Genomic DNA, 25952 nt, shown 5'->3' with positions numbered 1-25952 from the left:
TATATAAATAAATTCATATTTTATTTATTTATTTTACAGTCAGAAAAATAAGAAGCAAATTTTATTCTTAAGAATATTTCATGAACCTAGCCCCTGGTCTAAAACTGTAGCGTGTGAAATTAACATAAGTGGTTATGAAATAATCAGAGAGTTCTGAAAAATTCATTGCACATGCACCAAAAATAACTGGATGTCTGAGCTGAATATTCCTGAGATATTACAACATTTCTCTGGCTACTCTTGCAAATGAGTTGCGCACTGATTGGAGCCTATCAGAGCTCTATTAGAAATGAGAAAATGAGGAACTGAGGGGAAGCATATTGATCTCCAGAGAGAAGCCACTGATTTGATACATATATTCTGCTTTTCGGCCTGGACTCTGTAGCGAGGAGACCTAATTAGAGAGGAGACGACCGACGTTAACACGCACAATTGCTCTTTAAGAACGAATGAGGACTTGCTGTGCCTGAAAGGAACTAGCACAGTAGTAGTATGTTTATGCACTCATCTGCTTAGCAAAATGAGGGTGTGTGACTGTTTAGTGATTTATTATTACACACTCAGAAATAAAGGTGCAAAAAGCTGTCACTGGCGCAACAGGTAGATGTTTGCACACATTTTGGTGTCTTTTGTATTTTAAAGGTACATATTAGTTCTTAAATTGTACATATTTGAACCTAATAGGTACAAAAGTGTAGTTTTTGAAATGGTACCACCCCAGTGACAGCTTTTGTACCTTTATTTCTGAGGTGATTTTTGCATTAAGAGCAAAGCAGAGGTATTCCTGTATCCTCTTTCTGTGCATCTCTCTCTCTGCCCACTGAGGTTAAAGAGCTGTCAGGGAATGTCCCTGGTGAAGATGTGAACAGGGAGATGAGATATATAGTGAGTGCACCATTAAAGCACTCCCTAGAGACTTCCCTCCACCTTATCTAGTCATCAATTTATCCAACAAAAAACTTATTCTGCACACACTGGAATACCATGCTTTCTCTCTGTTTACAACAGCCTACATTTGAGTTTGTGCCACATTATTTTTAAGATTGTTTCAATGTGTGCGTCTGCGTTTTGTGACAAATCAGGGCATGAATTTGTATGTCACAGGTATGGCATAGGTATTACAAGATGAAGGTATCTTTTCAGGACATGTCCCCATTTTCCATTGAAAATCAAAAACTGTAAGCACATGCAGTTTGCACAGCATAAAAACCATCACGCCTATTGGATGTCCCCACTTTTCACTAAAATCGAACGTGTGTGTATTTAAAAGCATATTCCCTTTTACTCTACTGAACCATCAAAAGGCAACGCATAGCCCCAGCAGACCGGTCTCCTCCATTAGCCCAGTGCAGTATCATGTTGCAATAGCCCTTAGCTAACCACAGGACCATTAGCCTCTATCCGTCTATCTTATCCCTGTCATTCCAAATGCTGCTTACCACTTCAGGAACCAGATGTCTGCTTTATCATTCAGTGAAACCAATATATGCACTTTCCATACCATCCGAGTACAAAGCTCACTGCAAACTGTGCAAACAAAGCAGATTTAGTAAACGTACCTTTTAAAATCTACATCCAATCATCATTTAGAAATAAATAAATGTTTTTAAAAGGGTTAATAAAATATATGGTAATCATTTATTTAAAAATATACTGAAAAAATGTATACTATTTATAAAATTGGTTTGGAAATGTTTGGTTAAATATGGACAAACATTTAAACCAACCTCTGGGTCAAAGCAATCAAATTTCTGGGGTTGTCCAAGCACTGGGTTGTATTTAACCTGGCATTTTTTATAGTGTAAAGTCTACTTTTCCTCACAGTAGCCTTAAGATGAGTCAAATGCGGATTTGGGTAAGAGTTTGTTTTTCCTTAATCATGCACTTCCAGAACCATCAGCAAGACAGGGAGATGCCTTCAGGATTTTTAAGCAACAACAACATGCAAATAAGACGAACCGCCACATGGATCAGCTTCTTCTTCTTCACATCTCAATCAAACATGTCCCACATTTGCCTTTCAAACTCTTCCTAAAGATTTTCTATATATATTACCTTGCTGTCACACACACACACACACACACACTCTCTTTCTTCTTGACTGATAGCAGACCACTCACAGATTCTATATATCCACCAGAACCACAGGGCTAAATTCAACACTAATAGCTTCATAGGACACTGTGATTAATCATGATATTTTTGGTCTTGGTGAGAGGAAGGAAGGACACTAGGTAATTAAAAAACCAGACACACAGATTATTCATGCTGGTGTAAGGAAGATGAACCAGAGCCCCCTATAGATCAGAAATGAAGTGAGCATAATTCAATGCTTAACTGACAGCATCGACCCTAAACGCTGTTTACGAAAGAAACAATAGTCCTGGATTTTCATTTTTGGTTAAACCATCCCTTTAAAAAATGTGTTTCCCATCAGTCTTTTACTGCGGTATCATCAATTTCAGATCTGCCTTCCACTAAATGTCTTATAAAAAAGCAAACCGTTCATATAGATGTCACTCAGATGGATTCCTTCTGTCTAAGTAGACACTTCTCTCTCAGAAAAGGAAGATTTTAACTGGGAATCAAAAGTCTGGATCACCTCTTCATGGCACAGTGTTCAGACTCAGCGGCGTCTAACCTGGGTGGAAGGTGTCTGTGATCCTGAATAACTGCAGCAGCGTAGTGATACTTCTGAGAGTACAGGGTTCAAAGAAGGTCAGCGTCACCAAGCAGCAAGACATCACAGACTAGTGCACAGCATGGTGCTTCATGGCATTCAGCCGATGATTCCAGAAGAGCAGTAAAAAGATGACAGGGACTAAAAGACTAGCAGCTTATTCAAGGCTGTTTACTGTCTGAAAATTGTAAATAGTTTCAGAGCCACACTGTGTTAAGGCTAGTTAAGGCTGTTCAGTTAGTCACATAAAAATGACTAAACTCCAGTTTTGAGCAAACATCTAATATGGACATGGTACCCATCACTCCTGGCTTGGTATTATTTTACAAGAAGCCCACAAAATGCGTGTATGTCAAAATTATTTTGACTTCTTGACTCATGAAAATAAGGAAAAGGAAATTCTATTCTTTCCTGGATCTGCTGTGGTATAATTTAAATGAGCTACCACTTCGTTTCCATCAGTCAATTATTGTGGTATCATCAGTGTCGGATTTACCAGCAATAAAATGTCTCATAAAAAAACTAAATTGACAGTTAGATGTCATTCTCATGGTCTCTTCCTGTCTGAGTTTTCACACCAAGTGAAGAAGACTTACTGGCATTTAACAAGCTGTTTTCTTTCTATTCTTGACACTGTTTCTTTCGGAACAGAACATTCAAATATTTGTTACGTTTTAAAAGGAGTCTTTTATGTTCATAAAGTCTGCATTTATTCGATTCAAAACATTAACATTGTCAAATATCATTACAATTCAGTACTCTTGCTCTAGCTATTACTCTAGCATTCAGTGTGACCTAATCCTTCAGAAAACATTATAATATTCAGATTTGCTGCTCAAGACGCATTTCATATTATCATTGTTAAAAACAGCTGTGCTGCTTAACATTTTCTGTGGTATCCTTATCTCAAGTTTCTTTGATGAATAAAAAGTTCAAAAGAGCAGAATAGGCTATATTCAAAACAGAAATCATTAAATCTTTACTGAAACCTTTCATTCGTTCTATGCATCCTAGCTGAAAAAAATTAATAATTTCTTAAAATTTTCTGCCACAAACAACTCAAAATTCAAGTGTCAAAATTAATTGTTGCATCACATTGCACAAGTGGACAATTCTGCATTGATGATTGAATAGATCATAATCGATTATAGCCCTGTGAAGTAATTTGCATATAAGCTTGTCAAGAGAGTATTAAAATGACTATTAAATATTTCTAAATCTGAGCTTGGCTTTTTTCCCCACATATGGCACATGTGTGTGCTAGAGAAAACGTGGCGGGGTTTATTGCATAGAATAAGCGCTGTGCTTATTTGACTGCTGTTGTTTTAATCTTTACTTTTATGCTTTCATTTTTGCAGTTTATAATCCAGTATGTCTTAGATTCACGAAACTCACGTACTGCCAGACTTTCATGTGCGCTTTGTTTTTGTTTTTCCTGAAGCTCGCGGAACAGTGAACTAGCATTTGCATCTACTTTTATGATACAAAATTGATGTAAACAGCCAGTTATGTTTTCAGAACAGCACAAAACATCTGATATGTGGCAATAGATCTGTGCATTAGTGTGAAAGCAGTCTATTAAAGCTGCCACTGTCTACGATCTCATCTGTAATAATCAAATGGCAATAATGCTGATTTAAAAAAAACCTATAACTATAACTGTCTGTAAACTTTTGATACTTAGCACTACCAGATATTTAAAACTGTGCTTTTTCCTTGTCACTTTTAGCTATATGTAGTCCTACTTTCAATTATTAACAATAATTAATTAACTATATATTAATATAATAATATGGTAACATATAACATCATTATTTTAAAAAGTATCCTGCTTATATAATTTAAAATGCTCAAAATACTTTTTATAGAATCGCGATGCATCATGATATCAAATTGAATCAAATTCTTTACATGATGAGTAAAAAATAAGTAAGAAAAGGTGTGTGCGTTTTCTTTCTTTTAATGGATAGGTGGTGCAATGACAATGTCAAAACAATTTTCATCTCTATCAACGCAATTATGCTATAAGATGTTAGTGTTAGACTCACATTGTAAAGGATGTCCACCCATCCTTCCATAGTGATGCACTGGAAGACGGTGAGCACAGCGAATAGGATGTTGTCAAAGTTTGTAATCCCGAAGTTTGGACCGGTCCAGTATCCCCTACATTCTGTGTCCCCTTCACACAACCGAGCTGGAGATTCGCTTCCACATGGAAAGTCAGCTACCTGTTCGTCTTATAGAACAACATTACTGTCAGCCATAAACTATCACAGCAATCTTCACAGCAACTTAAGAGCATATGAGTGCTTATAAACACAATAAACTGAAACCACAAGCTCCATTAGCATGCTAAAGCTCACATACCAGTATCGTTTCTGAAGCAGGTCATGTGAAACTTGCCCATGTAGAAGTCTAGGCCAATGATGGCAAACATGAGTATAGCAAAAAAGAGCAGAAGGCCAATTTGAAGCAGAGGAACCATTGCTTTCATGATGGACTTCAGAACCACTTGGAGACCTAATGACATACAGAGAAGATACAGTATGTTCTGCAAGTTTTAAGCTGTCAAACAATTAGAAAGGTAAATGCAAAGACTTGTAGACTGGTTAAAAAAAAATCTAAATGTTTCCCCTTATTTATTTATTAACTTGCAAAAAAGATTTGGTAACGACTTACTTGGAATTCCAGACACCAGTTTGAGTGGCCGCAAGACTCTTACTGCCCTGAGTGTCCGCAAATCAAAGTCTGGCCCCACTATGGTCAGAATCCTGTTGAGAACACACACCAATGATACAGTTAATGGGAGTTTTTGGCCTCCCATATTAGATTTCCTTATGAACAAAACATTTTTTTTACAATATAAAGGCATCAATACATTTTAAGACTGTTACGCTATTGAACAATTGAACACTTTGTATTAATTTAATTTTTGGGATTTATATTATTAGTATCATTAAATATTACCTAGAAATTATTTATATTGTATTTTTACTATAAATATTACATGCACAAAAAATCTTTATTTGCTGAATGAGCTGTATTATTTAGAAATGAGTGATCAATGATATTAAAAAAAATAAAGAATGAAAAAAAAAAAGTATTTATCCATCCAGGGTGCATTAAACTAAAAACATTTATAATTAGGGATGTGCTATATTTATAGTCTGTGATGGTTTTAACAATATGCAAGCTGATATTGCTGATATGATAAGCTGCTATTGTACCTTCATTTATAACAAAAAATGTAATACGAATAAATGCTGCTCAATTCATCAAAGATTCCTGTAAAAAAATGCAACACTGTTTTCACCAAAATATTAAGCAGCACAACTATTTTCAATATTGATGACAATAAGAAATGTAAGAACGATTCCTAAAAGATTATAAGACACCAAGGCTTAAAATATGTTCAAGTAGAAAGCAGTTATTTGAAATTTACATTTTATTTTTTACAATGCTATCGATCAAATAAATGCGGTCCCAAGCACAAGATGTAAGCATAAAACGTACCAACCCTAAACTTTTGAAAATATCCAATTCAAATATATGATAAAAAATAATTGAATTAAATTTATAAATGAACATCTATAAAACCAGCCACACTCCACAGGACCAACAGAGCAAGACAAGAGCAGACATCAGCAGGTGCACCATCAGAAATGAACATCTTCAGCATCATGACGGATCGCTCTTGTACATGTATATTTCATGGAGACAATTAAAATCTATTTCCCCCCATGTCGACCTGCTTTCCCTGATGGCAGCTCAAAGCTGAATTGTGGAAAAAATCCTCCCCAATCTCTAGAGCACAGCCATACAATCATAGTACTCCTGTCTGTTTCTCTCACACACTTTTGACTAGTGAGAACTCTGACCATTCTCCTTTCTCAGGCTTTCACATGCAGACAGGGAGAGGCAAGGACAGTATGCATTAATATATTAATAGCGTTCACTTTATTCTCTTTCATTCGCTCATCTTCCACAGAAGTGTGCTCTACTGTGATTTTTAGTATAAAAACACCATACGGAAGAGCCTGGCCTCACTGAGAGGGACAGCCCAGCAAATTATGGCCCGAAGCACAGCTTGGATTCGCAGCTGGTATGGGGACACAGTGACAGTTAACTAAATGGGACTGGATGATGCTAAAGGCAGATGGATGTTTGCTTGAGGACAGGAAGAAAGGAAGCAGAAACGCTGGTCTGATAACTAATACTTGCAGTCAGTGGCTTCAGAAAAAGAAAACTCTGCTCGGAGTACATAACCTCGTTTGCAGTGTTCAAGTTGTTCTACATTTGTTGTTTCCTCGGGGCAAGAAAATAAAAAAAGACAAGACAAGCTTATTGGAAAAGTTCACACAAAAATAACAATTCTTTCATTATTCTCATGTGAGCTACACTTCTGTTGAAAAGTTTAAAGTGGTATGATATTTTGAATGGTTTATATATCTCTTACGGTCACCAAAGCACCAAAAAAACAAAAAAAAAACAGTAAAAACACAGTTAAAATATTGTTATAATTAAAAGTCATTTTACTTATTGCAAAAGAAAAAATCCAAAAAATGCTGTACTGATTAAATTTCATCCAAGAAAATATATAAACATTTCATCAGAACAGCATTTCTCGGAAATCTTGTTTGCAATAATAGACTTAAAAAGTCTTTCCTTTAATCAGTGCTTCATAAACACTATTATAAATAATATTATAAAATTGGACAAACGTCTGTTCTTCTACATTCAAACTTCATAATAACTGGTTATAAAACATGCACAAATCAATAGCATTTCGTAATTTTTATAAACCATATTTATAGGCATGTGAATGACTCAATGAAATGTGCATGAAGTTTGAAATCTATTTTTAGTGAATAACAACTTTACTTTCGTATATATTTACATAAATCTTAACTTCGGATGATTATAAATATACTGAACAAACTGTATACACCACTTACATGGAGTTTTTTTTGTCCTTGTCAAAACTTGACAGTCCCTGGTCAGTGGTCACTATCGACGTATAAACAGAGCAGCTGGTAAACTGTGCAAAACATCTGCTCTTAATTACCAAACAAGTAGGTACATCAGACCATCAAACATAAAAGCTGAAAGATGCATCTCTGCTCTCACGTCTCCAGTTTTAAGTGGCTTTTCTCTTTTTCCTCTCAGCCTGATTCAACACAGCAGTTAAAAAAAATGCTAGCTTTTATATACGGCACGGTATCAATTCACCTCAATGTTTTCGCTGCAATTCTGTTGATTTACTAGCTGTGTCACTGAGGCACTGAACGAGCCTGAGAGGAAGGCTCAACCTGTGACAACACTGAGACAAGAGGATGCTCTAGACATCCACCAGGGAAATCCAATGCTCAGGCAAACACAGTTCTTTGCAAGAAGATACTCTGCTAAAGTAAAGCAAATGCTGCCCTTTAACAGCTCTGGGAGAGAAAATGCTAGAACATGCTTATTCATGCTTGAATAAAAGACTGTATTTACTACCATCAGAGGTCATGTGCAAACAGAAGCTACTTGCATTTTGGTTTATAATGTGATCATTTTATCTAATCTGAATAATAGTGACAACTTGGAATGTATAATAATCAGAAACCCTGAATAAAATCTGCACAAAATAAGAAATTGGGCTATATTGTCATAAATATTGTAAATATACATACATATATATACATACATATACATATATATATATATATATGGTAAGTGAATACATGAGTTAAGCTTAATATACATGCAACTCTGTAATTCTAAATCCTGTGTATATTGTTGCAAATATGAATATATATATATATATATATATATACACACACACACACTATGGGTGTACAGCAATACAATATAAAAAAAAAATCTGAGTACAAAATTTTAAATACTGAATATACATATACAGTTATAAATATTGAATTAAAAAAAGCTAATTCTATGTTACGAATCAGAATTTTTATTATAATCTATAAAATGTTATTTAAACAGTAAGCTTGAACATAGTTACAAATCCGAATATAATAAATGTAATATATAAAAGTAAATCTGACTAACTTCTGTTTTTATACATAAATATACATAATTATTTTCTACATTTCTCCCAAATATAACATAAAATAATGTGAATGTGTCTGAGAACTAATCATTTGTGTGAGCCAATGACTTGTCTTCAAGAATAAACAATTCACTGAGATACTCTCTAAAATATGAGCATACAAAATTATGACTGTATTATCTGCTCCATGTCTCTGTATATTAAGCCACTCTGAGAGACGAATTGCTTGTCGTTGCACCATTTGTCTTTGGTCTATTTTGTGTTTTAAAAAGATTAATTATTGTCTTTCTTTCAGCAAGAAATCTCTAAAATTCATTCATGTCATTCAGGCCTTGTTGCTCCAATCTCGAGCAAGGTCAAATCATTATAAAAGCTTCGTCCAAAACACATTAAAGTTTCATACACTGCCTTTAGGCACTGTTCAAGATCTGAGAGGCTATTGCACTAATTATAGGCCAAAGGAGTCACCTAGATGGCACTAAGTACTATTTTAAAGTTAGTGCTGTATCTCCATTCCCTCAGCGGATTTTACTTGGTCAGACATTCTGCCCCACATTAGACACTGTGCAGACAGAGAGCCACACAAACAGACTGTGTGAATAAAAGAGCCTCACTGAGTCCCAATCCACAAGAGCATAATGAAAGAGACTTACAATGTGCAGTACATACAGATACAAAGGTAAGCAACCCACACTGAACGTTTCTTAAAGGGATAGTTCACCCGGATAAGCTGCACCTTGTTTGTGGTACTCTCGTGAACATGAGTCGAAGACTGACATGGAAGAGAAAAAATAGTTATAAAGAATAAAGTCAATAAAATCTTGCCGTGTCTTGGACATATTGGTTGCATTGCTGTTTATGAGGAGTCAGAAAGCTATTAGATTTCAACAAAAATATCTTAATTTTCATTTTTGGGTGAACCATCCCTTTAACATTTAAGGCTCTTTCTTCAACTACAAGCACTTTTAATAGTTTAATATCTACTAGCAATGTTTAATTAGAATAATATACACGCAGTGCATTATTGCACTTTATGCATTTAATAAAACAACTAATATTTATGCATAAAAAGCATCTGAAAAGAAGCTAAAATAGTAAAAAAAATAAGTTTAATGTGTTTAACAAGTTTAACAAGTTTAATGTGATCCTAACATTAAAAATATAATAAAATTGGAAAATCAAAGTCCCCAAAAATCAATAAACACATAACAATTTAGAACATTTAATAAAACGGAAAGTGCTGGATGGGTGATTGACTGACAGAAAAATAGACAGATGCATTTCGATATGCATAACCATCTTCTAAAAAGTTTTAAGAGATCAATTTTAACATTTGATGACGGAATTATTTATACCCCCTACACAGCTATCACATGCAAACTTATGAACATCTTAAGTTAGCAACATCTGCACAAGCAGGCGTAAAAACACACAGGCCCTTGCTGGGAGATTAGCTACTTAATGGAGCTGAAGAGATCTGCAGTTATACTTCAGCGCTCATGTCCCAGCGCAGGAAGACTCAACCGTACTAAAATAAAACAAACCATGAAGGCATGATTCTTCCAACAGACTTCATGCCAAGAGGACAACTGGAAGATAACTAAGGCCAGCAGCTTGGCATCTTTTATCTTAGCTGTCTGTGCCAACATCATTCCAGGCAGCACCTCCAGCTTCAATAACAGGCAGCATTTATATACAAATTAGCAAAGACGAGGGGTCAAAGTCAACCTGTCTTTAGCACAGTTGTGATGCCATTCATTATCCCAGATTGATCTTTGACTGGCAGGTTATTACTCCAGCTAATAAAAGCCGGGGATGCAGTTTCTCTTTGTTTGCTTGGGCCAAACATTGCCAGATCAGATAAAGCGCTGTCACTGGAGGCAGAAAATCTGACAGAACGAGGTCTAAAATACCTGAAGAAATCTCCAGGGTGAGATCAACGACATCTATCAGAACTTCCTGAACACGGCCGGATTGATGAGTGACAGAGTTGCAGGTTCTAACAGTTACCGCAGATTACCAAAGAGCGTCATGAGCCAGAAAAATGCTAGAGAGGCATATTTTGCAATTAATCTAATGCAGTTGACTGTATGGTTTTAGAAAATTGGCACCACACGTTTTTCATAATTCATCAGGCTTCAGAAAGGAATAAATAATGCATTCGCTCATTGCTACTTCACCACAATCAGCGCAAACAGATGAAATCTAGGTATGCGCTATAGAGGTGAGAGAGAACATTTTTCAATTTTGTGACAATTTTTGAGAGCAGTACAGAACAAACACTTATATATCTGTGTTTCTTATTGAGCTGTTGTACAGACTATGTAGCCGGGATGTATTATTGCTTTCTCACAAAAATTATGAAGTGATTTGAGGGGGACGGGGCACAGAAAAACAATAGAAACACTTATGAAGGTGGAAATTTACCATGAAATGATTGGAATAATAGAAAAAGACTTTTCATTTGTTGAATACGGTCGCCGATCTGAGCACTGAATGTCTCTCTGTTATACAGTGTGAAATCTCTCTGGCGCTCGATCTCATTTTCAGTGGTCGGAGATGCAAACAGACCTCTCAACATCACAACAATAATAAAAACATATGGCACATCTGTAAATGGATTCCATAACCCCTCGGTAATGACCCTCCAGAACCTGCTGTGCAGATGAGCTATTAATTCCCTTGCGAGGCAGATTAGATTAGATTAGACAAGGAAGAGATCACTGGAATCATTCCGCGCTGGTGACTGAATCTATAGAGGAATTCTTATGCACACAAAAATGAAGATTTGCAAATTTACAAAAGGAAGATGATGTCAAACTTGCACTTCCCAAACAAAAATAAATGATCACTCATTCTCTTTGCTGCTGCATCTTTCAAAAGTAAATGTCTATATAAAATATTTAGAAACTGTAATAAATTGATTTGCGTACTAAATATGCTATATAAATAAGCTTGCCTTAATATAAAAGTAATTTAAACAATAAAATGCTAATTAATTCAAATTAAATGAGCAAGTCTGATTACACCCATTGTTTGTATTTAATATAAGTATATTGTTTTTATTGATTTTAATTCATTAGTTTTGCATTTGTTTATTAAGTCAGACATTAACTAGCATACATTATTTCTACATAATAATACATTCATCCTGGTCTCCTGACAAAAATGAAACTACTACTTATAATACTAATGCTAATATTAATAATAAATATTATTAAGGAATAAGAGACAGGAGATAATCATGTACGTAGCTAGAGCCTTAAGGACTACTTTTGTGGTCAAAAAAAAAAGAACCGATGACGATGTTGAACTTCATTGTAGGTTAATGATTTAATAATGGATATATTTTATTCCACAAAGAATATGATTAATAAAGCTTTAGAGATGACGAACGGCCTACATAATAAGATAAATGCACTACATAACATTTATTAGTGGCACAGAGCTAAATGATTATTCTCAGCTCAGGCATGCACACAGATATGCTAGCTGTGTATTTAGCGTTTTAACAGTTGGCTAAACAGTTCATTAAACATGCATTTGGGTTCTATTATTCTGGGCTGGCATGGGGCACACTTACTCCGTAATTGTAGAGCACAGCTCATAGCTGAGCAGATTTGAATACAAATTGCACAGCTGCAGCATTCCGGTTCTTTCCTTTTCCTCATCCATTCTCCGAGACATGAATGCAACATGTATGGCAGACATTGGTAAACCATGATGCATCACAAATGGAGACCTATTTAAAGGCTAACTTGCACTTTCTAGGCATGCACGACTGACGTCATTGTTTGGAACAAGTTTGTATACACCCAATCAATGCATCTGTGTGTCCCTTTTTCCAGTAATTACTACTTTATAACCAAACACAACGTCTAGTAGACGCTTTAGTGCTTCAGTAGTAGGCATCTTTTTAATTGGCCACGCTCTAGATTAAATAAGTGTTGTTTCAGAAGCTTAACTGACACATCAGGGGAGAAAGTGAAGGGCTTTTCCAACCTCTGAGCAAGAAGGAAACACACACTGGAGACAGCCAGTCTCATCACCATAGAGACAAAGGTCTCCACCGCTCTCATTAGAACACTATGACAGATAGAGCGAGAGAAAGGGGGAGGAATGAAAGAGAAACAGAGATTAATTTTGGGAGGTGGGGACAAAGGGAAACAAAAGGTAAGAAAATGTAGACCATGAGGGAGTTCTCACTGTCCTTCTTTCATTGAATGCAGATATCTCATGCTCAAAAGATGGACATACAAGTCTCATTTAACGCAGCACTATATCAAGACACTCCCGACAGCCTTACAAATCATGCAAAGAATTAGTTCACTTTCGAATGAACATTTCCTAATAAATCACCTCCATGTCATCCAAGACGTTTATGTATTTTCTTCTTCGGTCCAAAAGAAATTAAGATTTTTGATGAAAACATTCCAGGGTATCATGAGCTTCAATGGACTCCATAACCCTTATTCATTTTACAAAGCACTCGTCCATGGTGTAATACAACACCGATACAAATGCATCGTACAATGATCATTAAATCATATACTATGGTTTATACATAATTTCCGCGACAGAATTCAAGATAAATCTATTAATCTTACTACTGAAGCTACCCGTTTTAAATGATAATGAAGCAAACTATGCAAAAGCGGCAGTGCACTAAGTGTCCAAATTCACACACTCGTTTTCATTCACTCCTTCAAGTGTAGAGAATAGTGAATGAGGGTGTAAGGGGCGATTTCGGATACAGCCAAAGACATTTGAATGTGTGTCATTAAACATTCAAGAACCTTCGAACGGTCCTCCTCAACCACATTTGTAAACCCTGACTCAGTACTTCCACCTGCGTCAAGCGTGACCTTTTCAACTAGGTATGTTCACTGCGGTTACTTCTCCTAACCGGCAATCGACGCTCATTCACTGATTATTAATCATTAACCTCAAAGATTATTTTAAATTAGAACTGAATTAAATTAGAAATGACAAGCATCCGTGACTTGTTAAAAATAGTAATATTTGTTTTCAGGTTGACAAAAATTTACCGGTTAATCGTGTCTACTGGTATATTGCTCACCCCTAATAAATCACAGAATAAATTAATCATAGACAGATCTCCATGCCTACCAGTGTCTGCCATGAAAGAGAACATCTGGAGTAGCAGGAAATGAAATATTAAGAAGTTATCAGAGCAAATAGGTCACAGGACCTCAGTGGCCATGCACTTCAAATAGAAGAATCGATCAAAGAGCTCAGCGCTCCTGTAGCTTAGTAGGCCATATGAATATTAGATATGGCGAATGCAAAAATAATCCAGCAAAAAAAAAAAAAAAAACTCTGGAAACAGTGTCTTTGAAAGATTCCTTATCATTAGCAAAAATATACAGACCAAAATGCATTTAACTTAGGGGCCATGGTCAGCTTATTCTGAAAAGTACAAAATGGAAGCCCTTAAAATAAAAATCACTAAAATCTAACAAGCGACTAATAGGCAATCATTTGTGAGCTCTGCGTAATGTGAGTGCATTCAAGCTCTTTAGACAATAACCACAGATCAATGCTTTATGTGGAGATAATGCGAGGAGTGCCAGACACAACGCATCATGTGTCTCTTGTTATGGATAACAGCTTTTCTCTGTGAGCACCACTCAGCTCAACACAGCTCTAATCATGACTTCAGGCCATCTTATCATTAGGGAGACATGATTGAGCATTTAACGCTTATTCACGGACACTGGATGATCTATGGAGAAGCCGCATCATTTGATCAGTCATTTCAAAATGCAGGTCCCTTCAGCAGTGGACAAAAGCTTACCGGATTATTCTGAGGAGGACAACAGAAAAAAAAAAAGTTTTAAAGGTATTAAAATACAAAGTAGAAAATATCTATATTTATGTCATTTAAATAAACTGCACTATATTTTTGTTCGCCTGTTGAATGCCCAATCGCCAGATACACACTTTACAAGGCCCCGAAAGCCTTAAAAAAAATCCACCAAATCTCCCAATACCTTCTGTCAACCAGAGAAATGGATGTCTAGGGAAAACATGCTAGTAACAAAATAAGGTAATCGATGCAGACTGCACTCGCTGTCAGTTCTTATATACAGTGACTAATGAGTCTCTCTCTCAACACGGCCAGCTAATAGCATTAAAGCATCATCGCTTCCTCTAGTCAACCCGACTTCCTGCTAACAGCCACTGTCGAGCTCTGACGTTTGTGAGCACGCAGGCCGGTGGAGTGATTCAAGAAGAAACAGAGACTTCTGAGAAATGGATGATAAGAGAGGCCGTGAATGAATGAGGGAAGACGAAAGAAAGAGAGGTCGGGGGGGGGAACAGGAGGAGAAGGCGAAAAAGAGGAGAGTGATGTAAGGATGAGAGAGAAGTAAGCAAGAGGACTCCAGAGAAAAGGAGAGATCCTAAGCGCATTATGGGACGCTATCAGGGGACAATCAGCCCTCATCACCCACCCAATCAAATAGCAGGGCTTCACATAACAAGTTATTTTTATTTGTTTGTTTGCTAGGCGATCTACAATAACACTGACATCTGGCTACTGGACACACATGGCATTGCTAAATAACGCATCCGCAGGGATCACGCCATCAGCATCCGCCATCGCCAACATTTACACAGCTTGACGTGTGTGTATAGGTGTGTTTAGCGAACAGAGGTGCTGTGGTTTACGGTGAAAGGTGACACGCCGCCGCTGAGGAGGGCCTCCGCCCAGCAGGGTTTCGTAGCACACCTGGCCGAATGTCACAGCATTTCATAACAAAACTCCGCCTGACCTCACTGGCTGTCTCATCACCCGTCTCCGGGGATGAGCGAATAAGCCTCATCTATAGTTCATGATGTGTACTGGAAGTGTACTGTGACTTTCATGCACGTTTGAGGTTATCAGAAATTAGCAGGTCGTCACCAGCTGGGTTTCCATCTTAAAGGCTATTGCACACCGAGTCCGAAACTTTCGCACGTTGAAAAATAGATACAACCGTTATGTTTACGCACTGCCTCCGAAACCTTTGTCCGTCATACAAAATTTCGGATCAGGTTGGATTTTCTGTGTTCTGTAGCATGCATTTTGACAGGAGAGGATGCTGAATACAAAAAAAAAATTTTTACTCATGCGAAAATTTCAGACTCTGTGTCCAATGGCCTTTATGTGCTACTGTTCAAACATTTTGTGTCTTTTTTTAGAGCTGGGTATTAACTGGTTACAGTAATCTGGATTATGTAATCAAATTACAAAAAATAGGTACATGTAATTAGATCAACTTACCTTTTAAAATACTCATAATCAGACTAAAGCTACTTTTTATTGATTACTTCATTACATACATTCACACAATTATTCATAAGATATTGATTCTCACTAATTTCTGTTCGTCTTTTAAAATTTCCTTTCTAAAATGCCTGCGTGACATGCAGGTAAACAAAACATTTCATTTTTAGTAAGTGTTATTTTAACTGATGTCATTTTAAAAAGATTTATATTCATTTTTAAATTTAGCTTTTAATTAAACTCACATACATCCTGCAGTTCCTTCGCAAACCCCAGTTTGGGACACCTTGACGTAATGTAATTCTTAAAGAAATAGTTCACCAAAAAATTTAAATTACCCTATATTTTACTCACACTAAAGCCATCCTAGTTATATAAGACTTTCTTCTTTCAGTTGAACACAGTCAGACAAACACAAAATTTATCTTGATTCTTCCAAGCTTGGTAATACTTCAGGTTGAGTAATATATGGGTTAATTTTCATTTTTGGGTGAACTATTCCTTTAATTCACTTTATGTTGTCCCTTTATAAACTTTCTTTGCTTTATATATAGCAATATTGTACAATATTATGCTTTTTATTCAATGCAATAAACAAGATAGGTTAAAAGTAATCTAAAATTAATCAAAAAGTTGTCTGATTATATTACCCAAAAATATGTAATGTAATGTATAACATTACTCATTTGAACAGACTACAATTTGTAAGTAATCTACCCAGCCCTATTCAATAATACTTAGCAACTATCATGGTTTTATCAAAAACATTAAGCAGCAACTTTTTTCAACATTTATACTTAAATATGTTTCTTGAACACCAAATTAGAATTAGAATGATTTATGAAGCATCATGTGACACTGAGGACTAAATACATGTCCTTTCAAACAGAGTCTTAAGTGTGCATAAAATACTTTGGCCTTGACTCAACAAGTCATGTGACTGAATGATTTGCTCATAGATAATGCTACAACTTCCATATCCATTTCTGTATTGCTCCTGCCTCACCAAATGAGAGGATTTTGTTCTCCTGAACACATGGCAGAACCCTTCCGAATAGATTTCGCAATTTCCAGATTTTTCACCATAAATTCAACGTGCAGCTCTAACCTAAATCACTCCGTGCTGGATAATTGTCACAATGCGTCTGGTTAGGACACGGTGTAACACTGAAATATGATGCCCTGCGCGTGAGTCTCATTTCGGCGAAAATGTTTTATTGGATACTGAGCAGGCAATAAATTTTAGCTCCTGATAAAGGCCATTTTCGTGATGGCTATCTGTGCTTGTAAGAGAGGTTCTAATGACCAATAAAAAAAGCGAAAAAGACAGTCAATTGCTGATCCTGCTTACTTTAAAAAGACTTTTTCACAGCCAGGCCATTCAACCTAAAACTGAAAAGAACTTTCAGTTGACTTATAGCGCTTTACTGATTTTTTATATCAGTGTATTTGTTTGTTTCGCTATAGAGAAGAGCTGAATCTCAAAGGTCATATGATTCTAATGACTCCATCCAATGCAAACAGTAGTCCTGCTACTACATCCCTGTGTGTAAACAGACAATCTCTCTATTAAAAGGCCATGTGACTCGGGAGTGAATGTGATGAAATACACCTCAAATTATAGCCCGTTCAAAGAGACTGAAAAGCCTGACCCCAAACGGCTAGGCTCTGAGATATTGTTTGCGATTCTTTATGAGACAAAGCCGCTTTCAAATATTTGACTGAGTGGCTTCTCACTGTTTAGGATTAAATGACAGCTGATTTCTCCAACTGCTCCCCCAAACCACCAGATTTCAGAGCGCTATCGGAAAAAGTGCAGCAGTCGAATATTGAGTCCGGAGGTTCATTTTACATGCACGCACACACAGTGTTACACAAGAGCAAACAGACACAGCGAGGTGAGCCGAGGACAACCGAAAACAGAGGAGACTACAGAAATAATTATTCCCTGGCTCTGTGTCTCGAGGCACAGTGTTATTTAACCCGGCTTGGCCTCTTTACATCACTATTGGTGGATTCTGATATTGCTGAAAAATAAAATGTCTTATCACAGCTATCTATGTGATATAAAGGGACAAGGCCTTGCCTCAAAGAATAAATTTCACGGGCTACACTAAATATTGCCCTACCTGCAAAAACAGCTCATGATAGATCAATGAAATCCCTTCAGACCCAGGTTAGCATATTTCGTATTGAAACAAGAAATGTATCTGCCGAAACTGATTAAATACAGCCGCATTCAAAATCTAGCAGTGGTTAACACGAGTGTTAACAAGATTCACGCAAGTGTATATCTCTACCTAAAAAAATCCTGTAATTCTGATAAACAGAAACACTATTTTTTCCATTATCATTTCTTTAAAGAAAGTGCCTCGATAAGCAGGTTCTTTTAGAGTAAACAAAACCCATGCTTGGCCATTCCCACAAGAGAAAAGACTCCCTGCGCTCTCGCGATTGAGAAGTTAGCTGTGAAAATAACAAAGGGACACCCGCTTGAGACGCTAGTAGCAGTGCAGATGATACCGAGAGGGAGCGAGTGAGGAAGAGCTCCGCTAATTGGTCGGTATTTAATCTGAACCCCTCCCTCCAAACTTAACACCCGGCTCTCGCTCATAACACACTGACACTTGTCAGACTGAAGCCCCCACTGCGTCTCAGCGATGTGCCTCAACAGGAGGCAGCGACAGCACATCTATAAGCCCTTTACAACCATTCTCAGGGTAAACCTCAAAAGTTTTACACAGACAAACGCCTCCAAACAAAACACTATTTCAGCTGCTGAATCACAGGGGTAAAGACGTGTTTATTGATAGTTCGTTTCACAAAGGACCGAAAGCATGTAAACTGAAGCTGGTGTCTCTACTCACACGTACTTAAAGGGATAGTACCTGTAGGTATCGGTCTAATCAGGACAACATTTGAAGCAGACAAAACAAAATCAGAGTTTTGGTAGATATGATCATGTTTGTTTTTTTATGGAAGCCCTTTGGCTGCCACTGAACAAAAAATAAAAAAAAAGGCCATTGCGACTTTTTAAGAATTGCAATACAAACCCGCAATTTTGGCATTTTTTGAAGAACAGTGATATTAACTTTATAAACTTACAATTCTGATAAATGAAATCAAGACTGCTCGATATAAACTCGCAATCGTAAGAAAAAACTAAGACAAACTCACAATTGAGAGAATGTCTATTTTCACAACTGTCACGTCGCAATTTGCGAGTTTATATCTCACAATTATGAGAACGCATTAAAAACTATTCCTTTAAGAGAATCAAGGACAGGCATGGGAATAAACTACCAAAAATCACTATAATGAAAAGCCAAATCCTTAGTTTGAACATCATCAGGGATGTTGAATAGCAACATTGGAACAGCTCCCCTTGCAAAATTCATGATTGTTTGATCCTACACCTCTTGACCTGGTCTATGTGCTAAAAGATGCACAGAAATCTCTCCGGGCTGTCAAAGAGGTCACAACACGGTACAGTACACACAGCAGAGAAAATCTACTCAGTGATCAATTTCAACAAAGCGCCTATTTTTTAAAACCCTGACAACTTGTCAAGCATTTCGAACTGTCTTCATCAATTAATGACATTGTCAGGTTTACGTCAGCACCAAGGGAGGATTGCAACACCCTGAATGTCTAAAATACTGTCTCCCTTCAAGCAAATTACTTTAGTCACCCACAGGAACACGCTAGTATTGACAGGAAAAGGCCCTCTGTGGCAACCACAGAAACCCAATCTACTCCCAGAGAATCGAGAGAGGGGAAATCAGGATATTGCTTTAAGAGGTGCAACTACTGCAAAATCTATTTCTTCAACAGGAAGGTGGAATAGACACAGTGTAGGCTGTTACTCAAAAGCGATATATATATATATATATATATATATATATATATATATATATATATATATATATATATATATATATATATACACACACACACACACACGCATATACATACAACATCTTTACCACATACAGTCGGACACAAAGGGAGCTTGGAACTAGATAAAAGAAGAAAGACAGCTCATGTAATAGGAATATTAGCATTTTTTTTTTGAGGGAACATGACTCAATTACTCCCCAGACTGCGGCAATCAAACAGGACAAAGCAAAAGCAAAAGCTCTTGACAGATGGTGTTTAAAACTTGAGTTTGCTTCTTGACGTTGCGCTAGAAGCAGCAGGATATTCCATACCACCTACACAGCCACCAACAGATGGAGGAGTGAAATATAATGTAAGCACATATATTTCATGAAAAGCAGACGATTCTAATTCAAGGGTCTTAAACTAACGCTAGATTCATACGGACCCTCAAGCATTCATTGCCCACCCTTAAATCCAGTGAGAAAACTTTCAGTTTGTGCATTCTGGGTTGCCATTTATTGTTGTCATATACTGTTCTCAAATGATTCTTACACAGTAGCCAAGTGTATTAATATAATATCATTTTTAATATGGCTTAATAAAAGCCTGCTTAACAATGACAACAAACCTCAAATTCAGCCCCGCACAAAAAATTGGTTAAGCGTCTGTCAAACTGCCAACTGTATAACCAAGCTAATTACAGATTTTTTTAATCCTTTTGTAGAAATATTTTCATTTATTATTCATTCATTTTGTCAGGTTCAACTGAGTTTGAGACTGCTTTTCTAAATCATGTTCTTCGGGACTTGAGACAACAATAACTCTATACAGACAAAGATGTATTAAATGATCCAAACTTAAAGAAATCATAATTTTAAGATCATGAAAAAGTCATAAAATAAAAACAGGTAATAAAAAAATCTAGAATATAATATCGCATTATGTATAATAATTTAGAGTTCTATATCTATCCATCTAATAAAAGTTTTAAATTGCACAATATGTGTGTTGTGTATATTAATTGTTGTATTGTGTACATTATATATATATATATATATATATATATATATATATATATATATATATATATAGAGCATATTTACATGCATTTAGATATTTTATATTTAGATTAATATAATATATATAAATTAATATTTAATATATAAACAATATTTTTCTTAAATATATGTATGCATGTGTGTGCATTTATATATATATATATATATATATATATATATATATATATATATATATATATATATATATATATATATATATATATATATATACACATAATAAATTTACACAGAGCACGCACACATATATGCATACAACTTTAATTTTGGATGTGATTAATCACAACCGAGCTCTAAACATTAAAGAAACAAAAGAGGGCTAGGATATCAGTGTTATTGGAAACAGATTTATAAGATCACAAAAGAAGTGTCTGCTTTCTTGTAATGCATTGTTGGATGCATCTCACGCATCATACATCTCAGGCTAAATTTGTATCGACAAAAATTCTCACGCCTCATGCCATGCAACGTCTACTAACAAAAGCCCATCACATTCTTGCTACTTCCATACACGATACATTTCCTTAACGTAATATCCAAAGCCCTCCTCAGGACCCTTTTCTATGGGGGCCCAGAAAAAGACAAGGCTGCGAGCATAATCGTCCTCCAGGGAACCCATGCAGCTCATTAAGAGCGATTGATCTGAGCAGGGAACCCCAGCGGCCAATCGCTTCATCGCAGCATCAACAGCAGCATGATCCCTGGCCATCACCACACCCCTCACCCGCTAAAACCGGCTGGAGCGAGGAGAGAGGGAAAGAAGGAGTGCGCCGCTCTAACACACAGCCATAAAGAAAAGTGGTGTAGCAAAGCCATTCCCTTACTGTTTGGTTCAATACGGTATTGATCGCGATGTGAACCCAAAGAGTCAGATATATTCTCTTATTAGCAAGTCCAAAGATCTTATTGGAGGCACATTAGAGCTCTGAGACGGGATAAAGAAGGGAAATAACGCCTATTCTATTATTATGTAACTTGTATTATTTCTATAGTATAAAACATACAGACAAACCTGTTATTTTGTGTGAAACAATACTGAACACAATAAAAGAAAGGATGTAAACAAACATAAATTATAAATCTAGTTTGCAGTTTAATAAAATGATAACAAATTCTAACCGGAAGCGACAAAGCAAGCAAAAAATATATATTTTGAGTTAGTCCCCAACACATGCTACATTTTGTCAGCCAATTAGCTTCTGTTCGTGAAATGTCTGCAGGAGAGCCCCACCCACACTCAAAGCTCATTGGGCCAAATCCCCTTTTCTTTTCAATATGTTAATCATCAAAAGCAGACAAAGAGAGACTGACTGTGGAAGATGAGATTCGAGTTCCTCAAGCATACTCTTTTCTGATTGGCTCCGCTGCAGATAGAATGAGTCGACTAGAAGCGACTCTGTATTATTACAGTAACAAGACTGCATTACATTGTTCAGAAGTATTCAAAAGCCTATCTGTATGTGATGTACACTCTGATAATCGAACAGCAGTCTGGGGTTGAAACATGGATCAATAAGTCTTGACCAAGACCGATCACAGTGAACTGCTTGTGTTCGCACCCTTTTAGAATATGATTATCATCATATCATATTCTGCCGTATTTTAATGAAGCAAATCTGTTTCCTGTCAGGGCTTTTAAGATTCGAGTGATGGACCAGCTTGCACTGAAGGTGACAGAAACTGCTAAATCAACTGACTTTCACAATAAAATACTAAAGAAACAGGCAAACAGAGTAAACATTAAGTTACAAATAAGTTATATTATATTATATTAATATAAGAAATTGTAATAAAAAGTAATAAATATATATATATATATATATATATATATATATATATATATATATATATATATATATATATATATATATACACACACACAAATTATTTATAAAGAGACCTTAATATCTAATTTAAGAGACCCACTGTTATAATGTGACTTCTTTATGTCTGTTATAAATAAACTCCACTGGCTGCCTCAGATGTCTAGAAGCAAATAGACAGCTCTATATCCTCCAGCTTTCCGCACAGCCCTTTTCCGCTGCAGGAACAGAACTGCTTAAACTAAATCTGTTTATTGCAGTGAGGTGATGGGCTGACGTAAGCCTCTGTGGATGGACAAAATAAATCTCCCTGCCATTAGGCAGAGAAAGGCAGGACACTCCCTAGTGGTGCCAGTAACCATACAGGGACCAGCTCCACCGTAACTCCATGCCCGTCACGGCACAGTCCTGTGGGATGAGCGCACATCCCTGGGGCCTGGCAACCAGTGGAGCCAGTCATGTCGTCTCACTTGCTGTCCATTGTAAATGGTATCAACTCTTTCTACTGTATATCAAATGAGTCTGCTGGTTATTCTCAGCTCAGGTAATATTATAGCTTTCACTAATACAATAATTTAAAAAAAGCTAAATGTACTGGTAATTGTCTATCAGTGCAAAATTCAAAATACCGATAAAAAACCTGTAAAAAGTCAATACAGTAACTTCCTTTAGATTTGTTTAGGCTGAAGGAAGACTTTTTTCTATATTGCATTTTATTAAAAAAAATTTTTTTGTTTTAATTAATTTCAGTTAATGTTTATTTAAGTTCCAGTTGCAGTTCCTGTTACAAAATAAATGTAAATAAAAATATTGATTATTGTGTGCTTTGCAAGAAAGTGCTATTCCAATCACAAATACTGGAAATGGCGATGCATTACAACTAAAACAACTGCAATGCAATAACCATCTGTAAGTTGCACAGTAGCACGTCTAAACATCTAAAAGCCAAATCTTGGTACTGAATATTCTCCTCCATTTCGACAAACCAAACCAAACCAACCAAAGCTAATACAGTGATATTTGAGGGCAAACAGAATGCTGACAGCGGCAATCATCTACAGCAGACTATAATGCTTTAAATAAGGATCAGAATGTCCCCTCTGTATGCCTCGCTGGAGATGAAGTAGCTTCTTCTCCACCCCATTACACCTCCAAAGTACCAGCCAGTTGTACTACTGGAGCGCAAGCCATAACCCCCACATCCAGACCCCTGGTCTGACTGCAGGCAAGTTTCACAAACATCATTTATCTATGTACAAGACCTCCTCTACACTGCCAGTGCCAGGGTCAAGCAGGCCAATTTGCTTCTCAATTCAGTTCCACTGAGGTTTTTGTCAACAACAGCATGAAAACGACAAAACAATTGGCCGTTTTCTTGTATTGTGACAGACCACGGCCAAATGCACTGTATATAATACTTTACCCTGATTTAAAAGTTTTGCATTTAGATATTACAGCAACCATTCGGTGAGTAACAGTCTGAAAAATATTTGAACTTACCCTGTCAAAACCACAACAAAGTCCATAACATTCCACCCATTGCGGAGGTAGGAGCCTTTATGAAAAGCAAAGCCTAGAGCGATGATCTTGATCCCGGCCTCGAAGCAAAATATCCCGATGAAGTAGGGTTCAGTGTCGTCCTGTTACGAGTGAGGAGAGAGTGGTTATTCACACAAAATAAAAAAAAAGGAAATTTACAACGAAAACTTTATCAAAAGGGAATCATAAATCTCTCAGCGGCAACAAGCACACTGAATATTTTACAACTTTCATTAAACTTGGTTTTCTTTTATATAACACTTCTGCAGCACAATATAGTACAACAAAGCGAATTAAAGGTGGAGAATGGGGAGAATGTTTACTATAAAAACAGTATAAATATATTTAAAGAAACAACTCTAATACCAGATCATCTTTTTTTTAAAAATGCAGTACAAGAGAAGCAAACAAAGTAAATAAAACAAAAACAAATACAATGGCAAGCAACACATTTTTAAAATATTACAGCACATGTAAGTGCTCACGCTTGTTTAAAAAAATTTGTTATTTCTTAGAGTGACAGAACGCTAAGTTTTGAAATCCTGCATGTTATTATTATTGTTAGACTTTATTCTCAAATGATTTATGTTGACAACAACATTGCGCGTATTAGCATGTAGATTTCAATTTATGTACAGTCTAATAATTTGAATTTCATATTAAGAAATTCTTTTAACCCAAAAAGCAAACTATGCTTCGGAGGTTGCCAAAATACAAATCTTGTGTAATCCCAGTCTATCTGTAATCAGAAGCACATATAAAACTGGAATATACTGTATTCTGCGCTTTATATATTCTTTTCAGGATTACTTTTTGACATTTAATTATTGCTGCAGCAAGGCAGTAACTAAACGATGCACCACCTGCAGGATCCTCAGGCGCGAATGAGGCGATAATCTAGCGAATTAGAAAACTTTATTATAAGCCATTACGAATCAGGCTACAGGCAGGTGACAGTCTTGAACAATGGCTGATTATGTATACCCTGCAATATTTTGGATCATTTTCAACCAAACAAAAATACAGACTGCAGCTTTAAGTTTATTATCCTATTTTATTACAGATGCAGAAATGTCAGTCAAATGTCAAGTCTCAACAAAGATCTGCGGATCAATTTAGAAAGGCGTTTAAGAGACGCTGTTAATGACTGACTACAACTGTCTAAGCGTCTGCTAAATGAATAATGCAAATTTGGCCTACAGTAATACATGCCATTTAAAACACTTGCAAAACGACAATTGCTGTTCAATGAGGAAGTGTCCGACTTACCAGTCGCTTTGACATAGGCGTCTTGTCTAAAGCTGGTAAATGCTGCTCTAAGCCCAGTACAATGCAGTTTGCTATAATGGTGGCAAGAATCATGTACTCAAATGGAGTGATGGTGTTAAGGAAAGAGTCCAAGGGAAACAAACAGTTGGAATTAAGTCATCACAATATTACGATCCTCAAACAATTTTGGAAAACATTGCAGAAAAAGAACACTATAAATGACTTACATTGAGCTAATACACATTTAAAGCAATGCAGTTCACACAGCTCTTGACTGTGCCTGAGACGAAGTGAGAGTTTATATCAGTAATTATTATATTAAAAATATAAAACTATAACT

General features: G+C 36.3%; 1 protein-coding gene across 23 annotated transcripts in view; it reads right to left on the bottom strand.

The window, feature by feature from the left end:
* Positions 1-25952, bottom strand: part of cacna1ba (calcium channel, voltage-dependent, N type, alpha 1B subunit, a) — a 90818-nt gene that overhangs the window by 62123 nt on the left and 2743 nt on the right. For all 23 annotated transcript variants that reach the window (XM_043239613.1, XM_043239607.1, XM_043239599.1 and 20 more), the window contains exons 2-6: positions 25613-25718; positions 24305-24444; positions 5360-5451; positions 5048-5200; positions 4729-4916 (exon numbers count right to left, since the gene is read on the bottom strand). In XM_043239613.1, coding sequence (XP_043095548.1) covers positions 4729-4916; positions 5048-5200; positions 5360-5451; positions 24305-24444; positions 25613-25718 — 679 coding nt within the window. The remainder of the gene's footprint in view (positions 1-4728; positions 4917-5047; positions 5201-5359; positions 5452-24304; positions 24445-25612; positions 25719-25952) is intronic.

The sequence above is a fragment of the Puntigrus tetrazona genome, chromosome 5 (genome assembly GCF_018831695.1).
Source record: "Puntigrus tetrazona isolate hp1 chromosome 5, ASM1883169v1, whole genome shotgun sequence".
NCBI lineage: Eukaryota > Metazoa > Chordata > Actinopteri > Cypriniformes > Cyprinidae > Puntigrus > Puntigrus tetrazona.
Note: the sequence above shows the minus strand (reverse complement) of the source record. Positions and strands in the feature narration are given on the sequence as shown.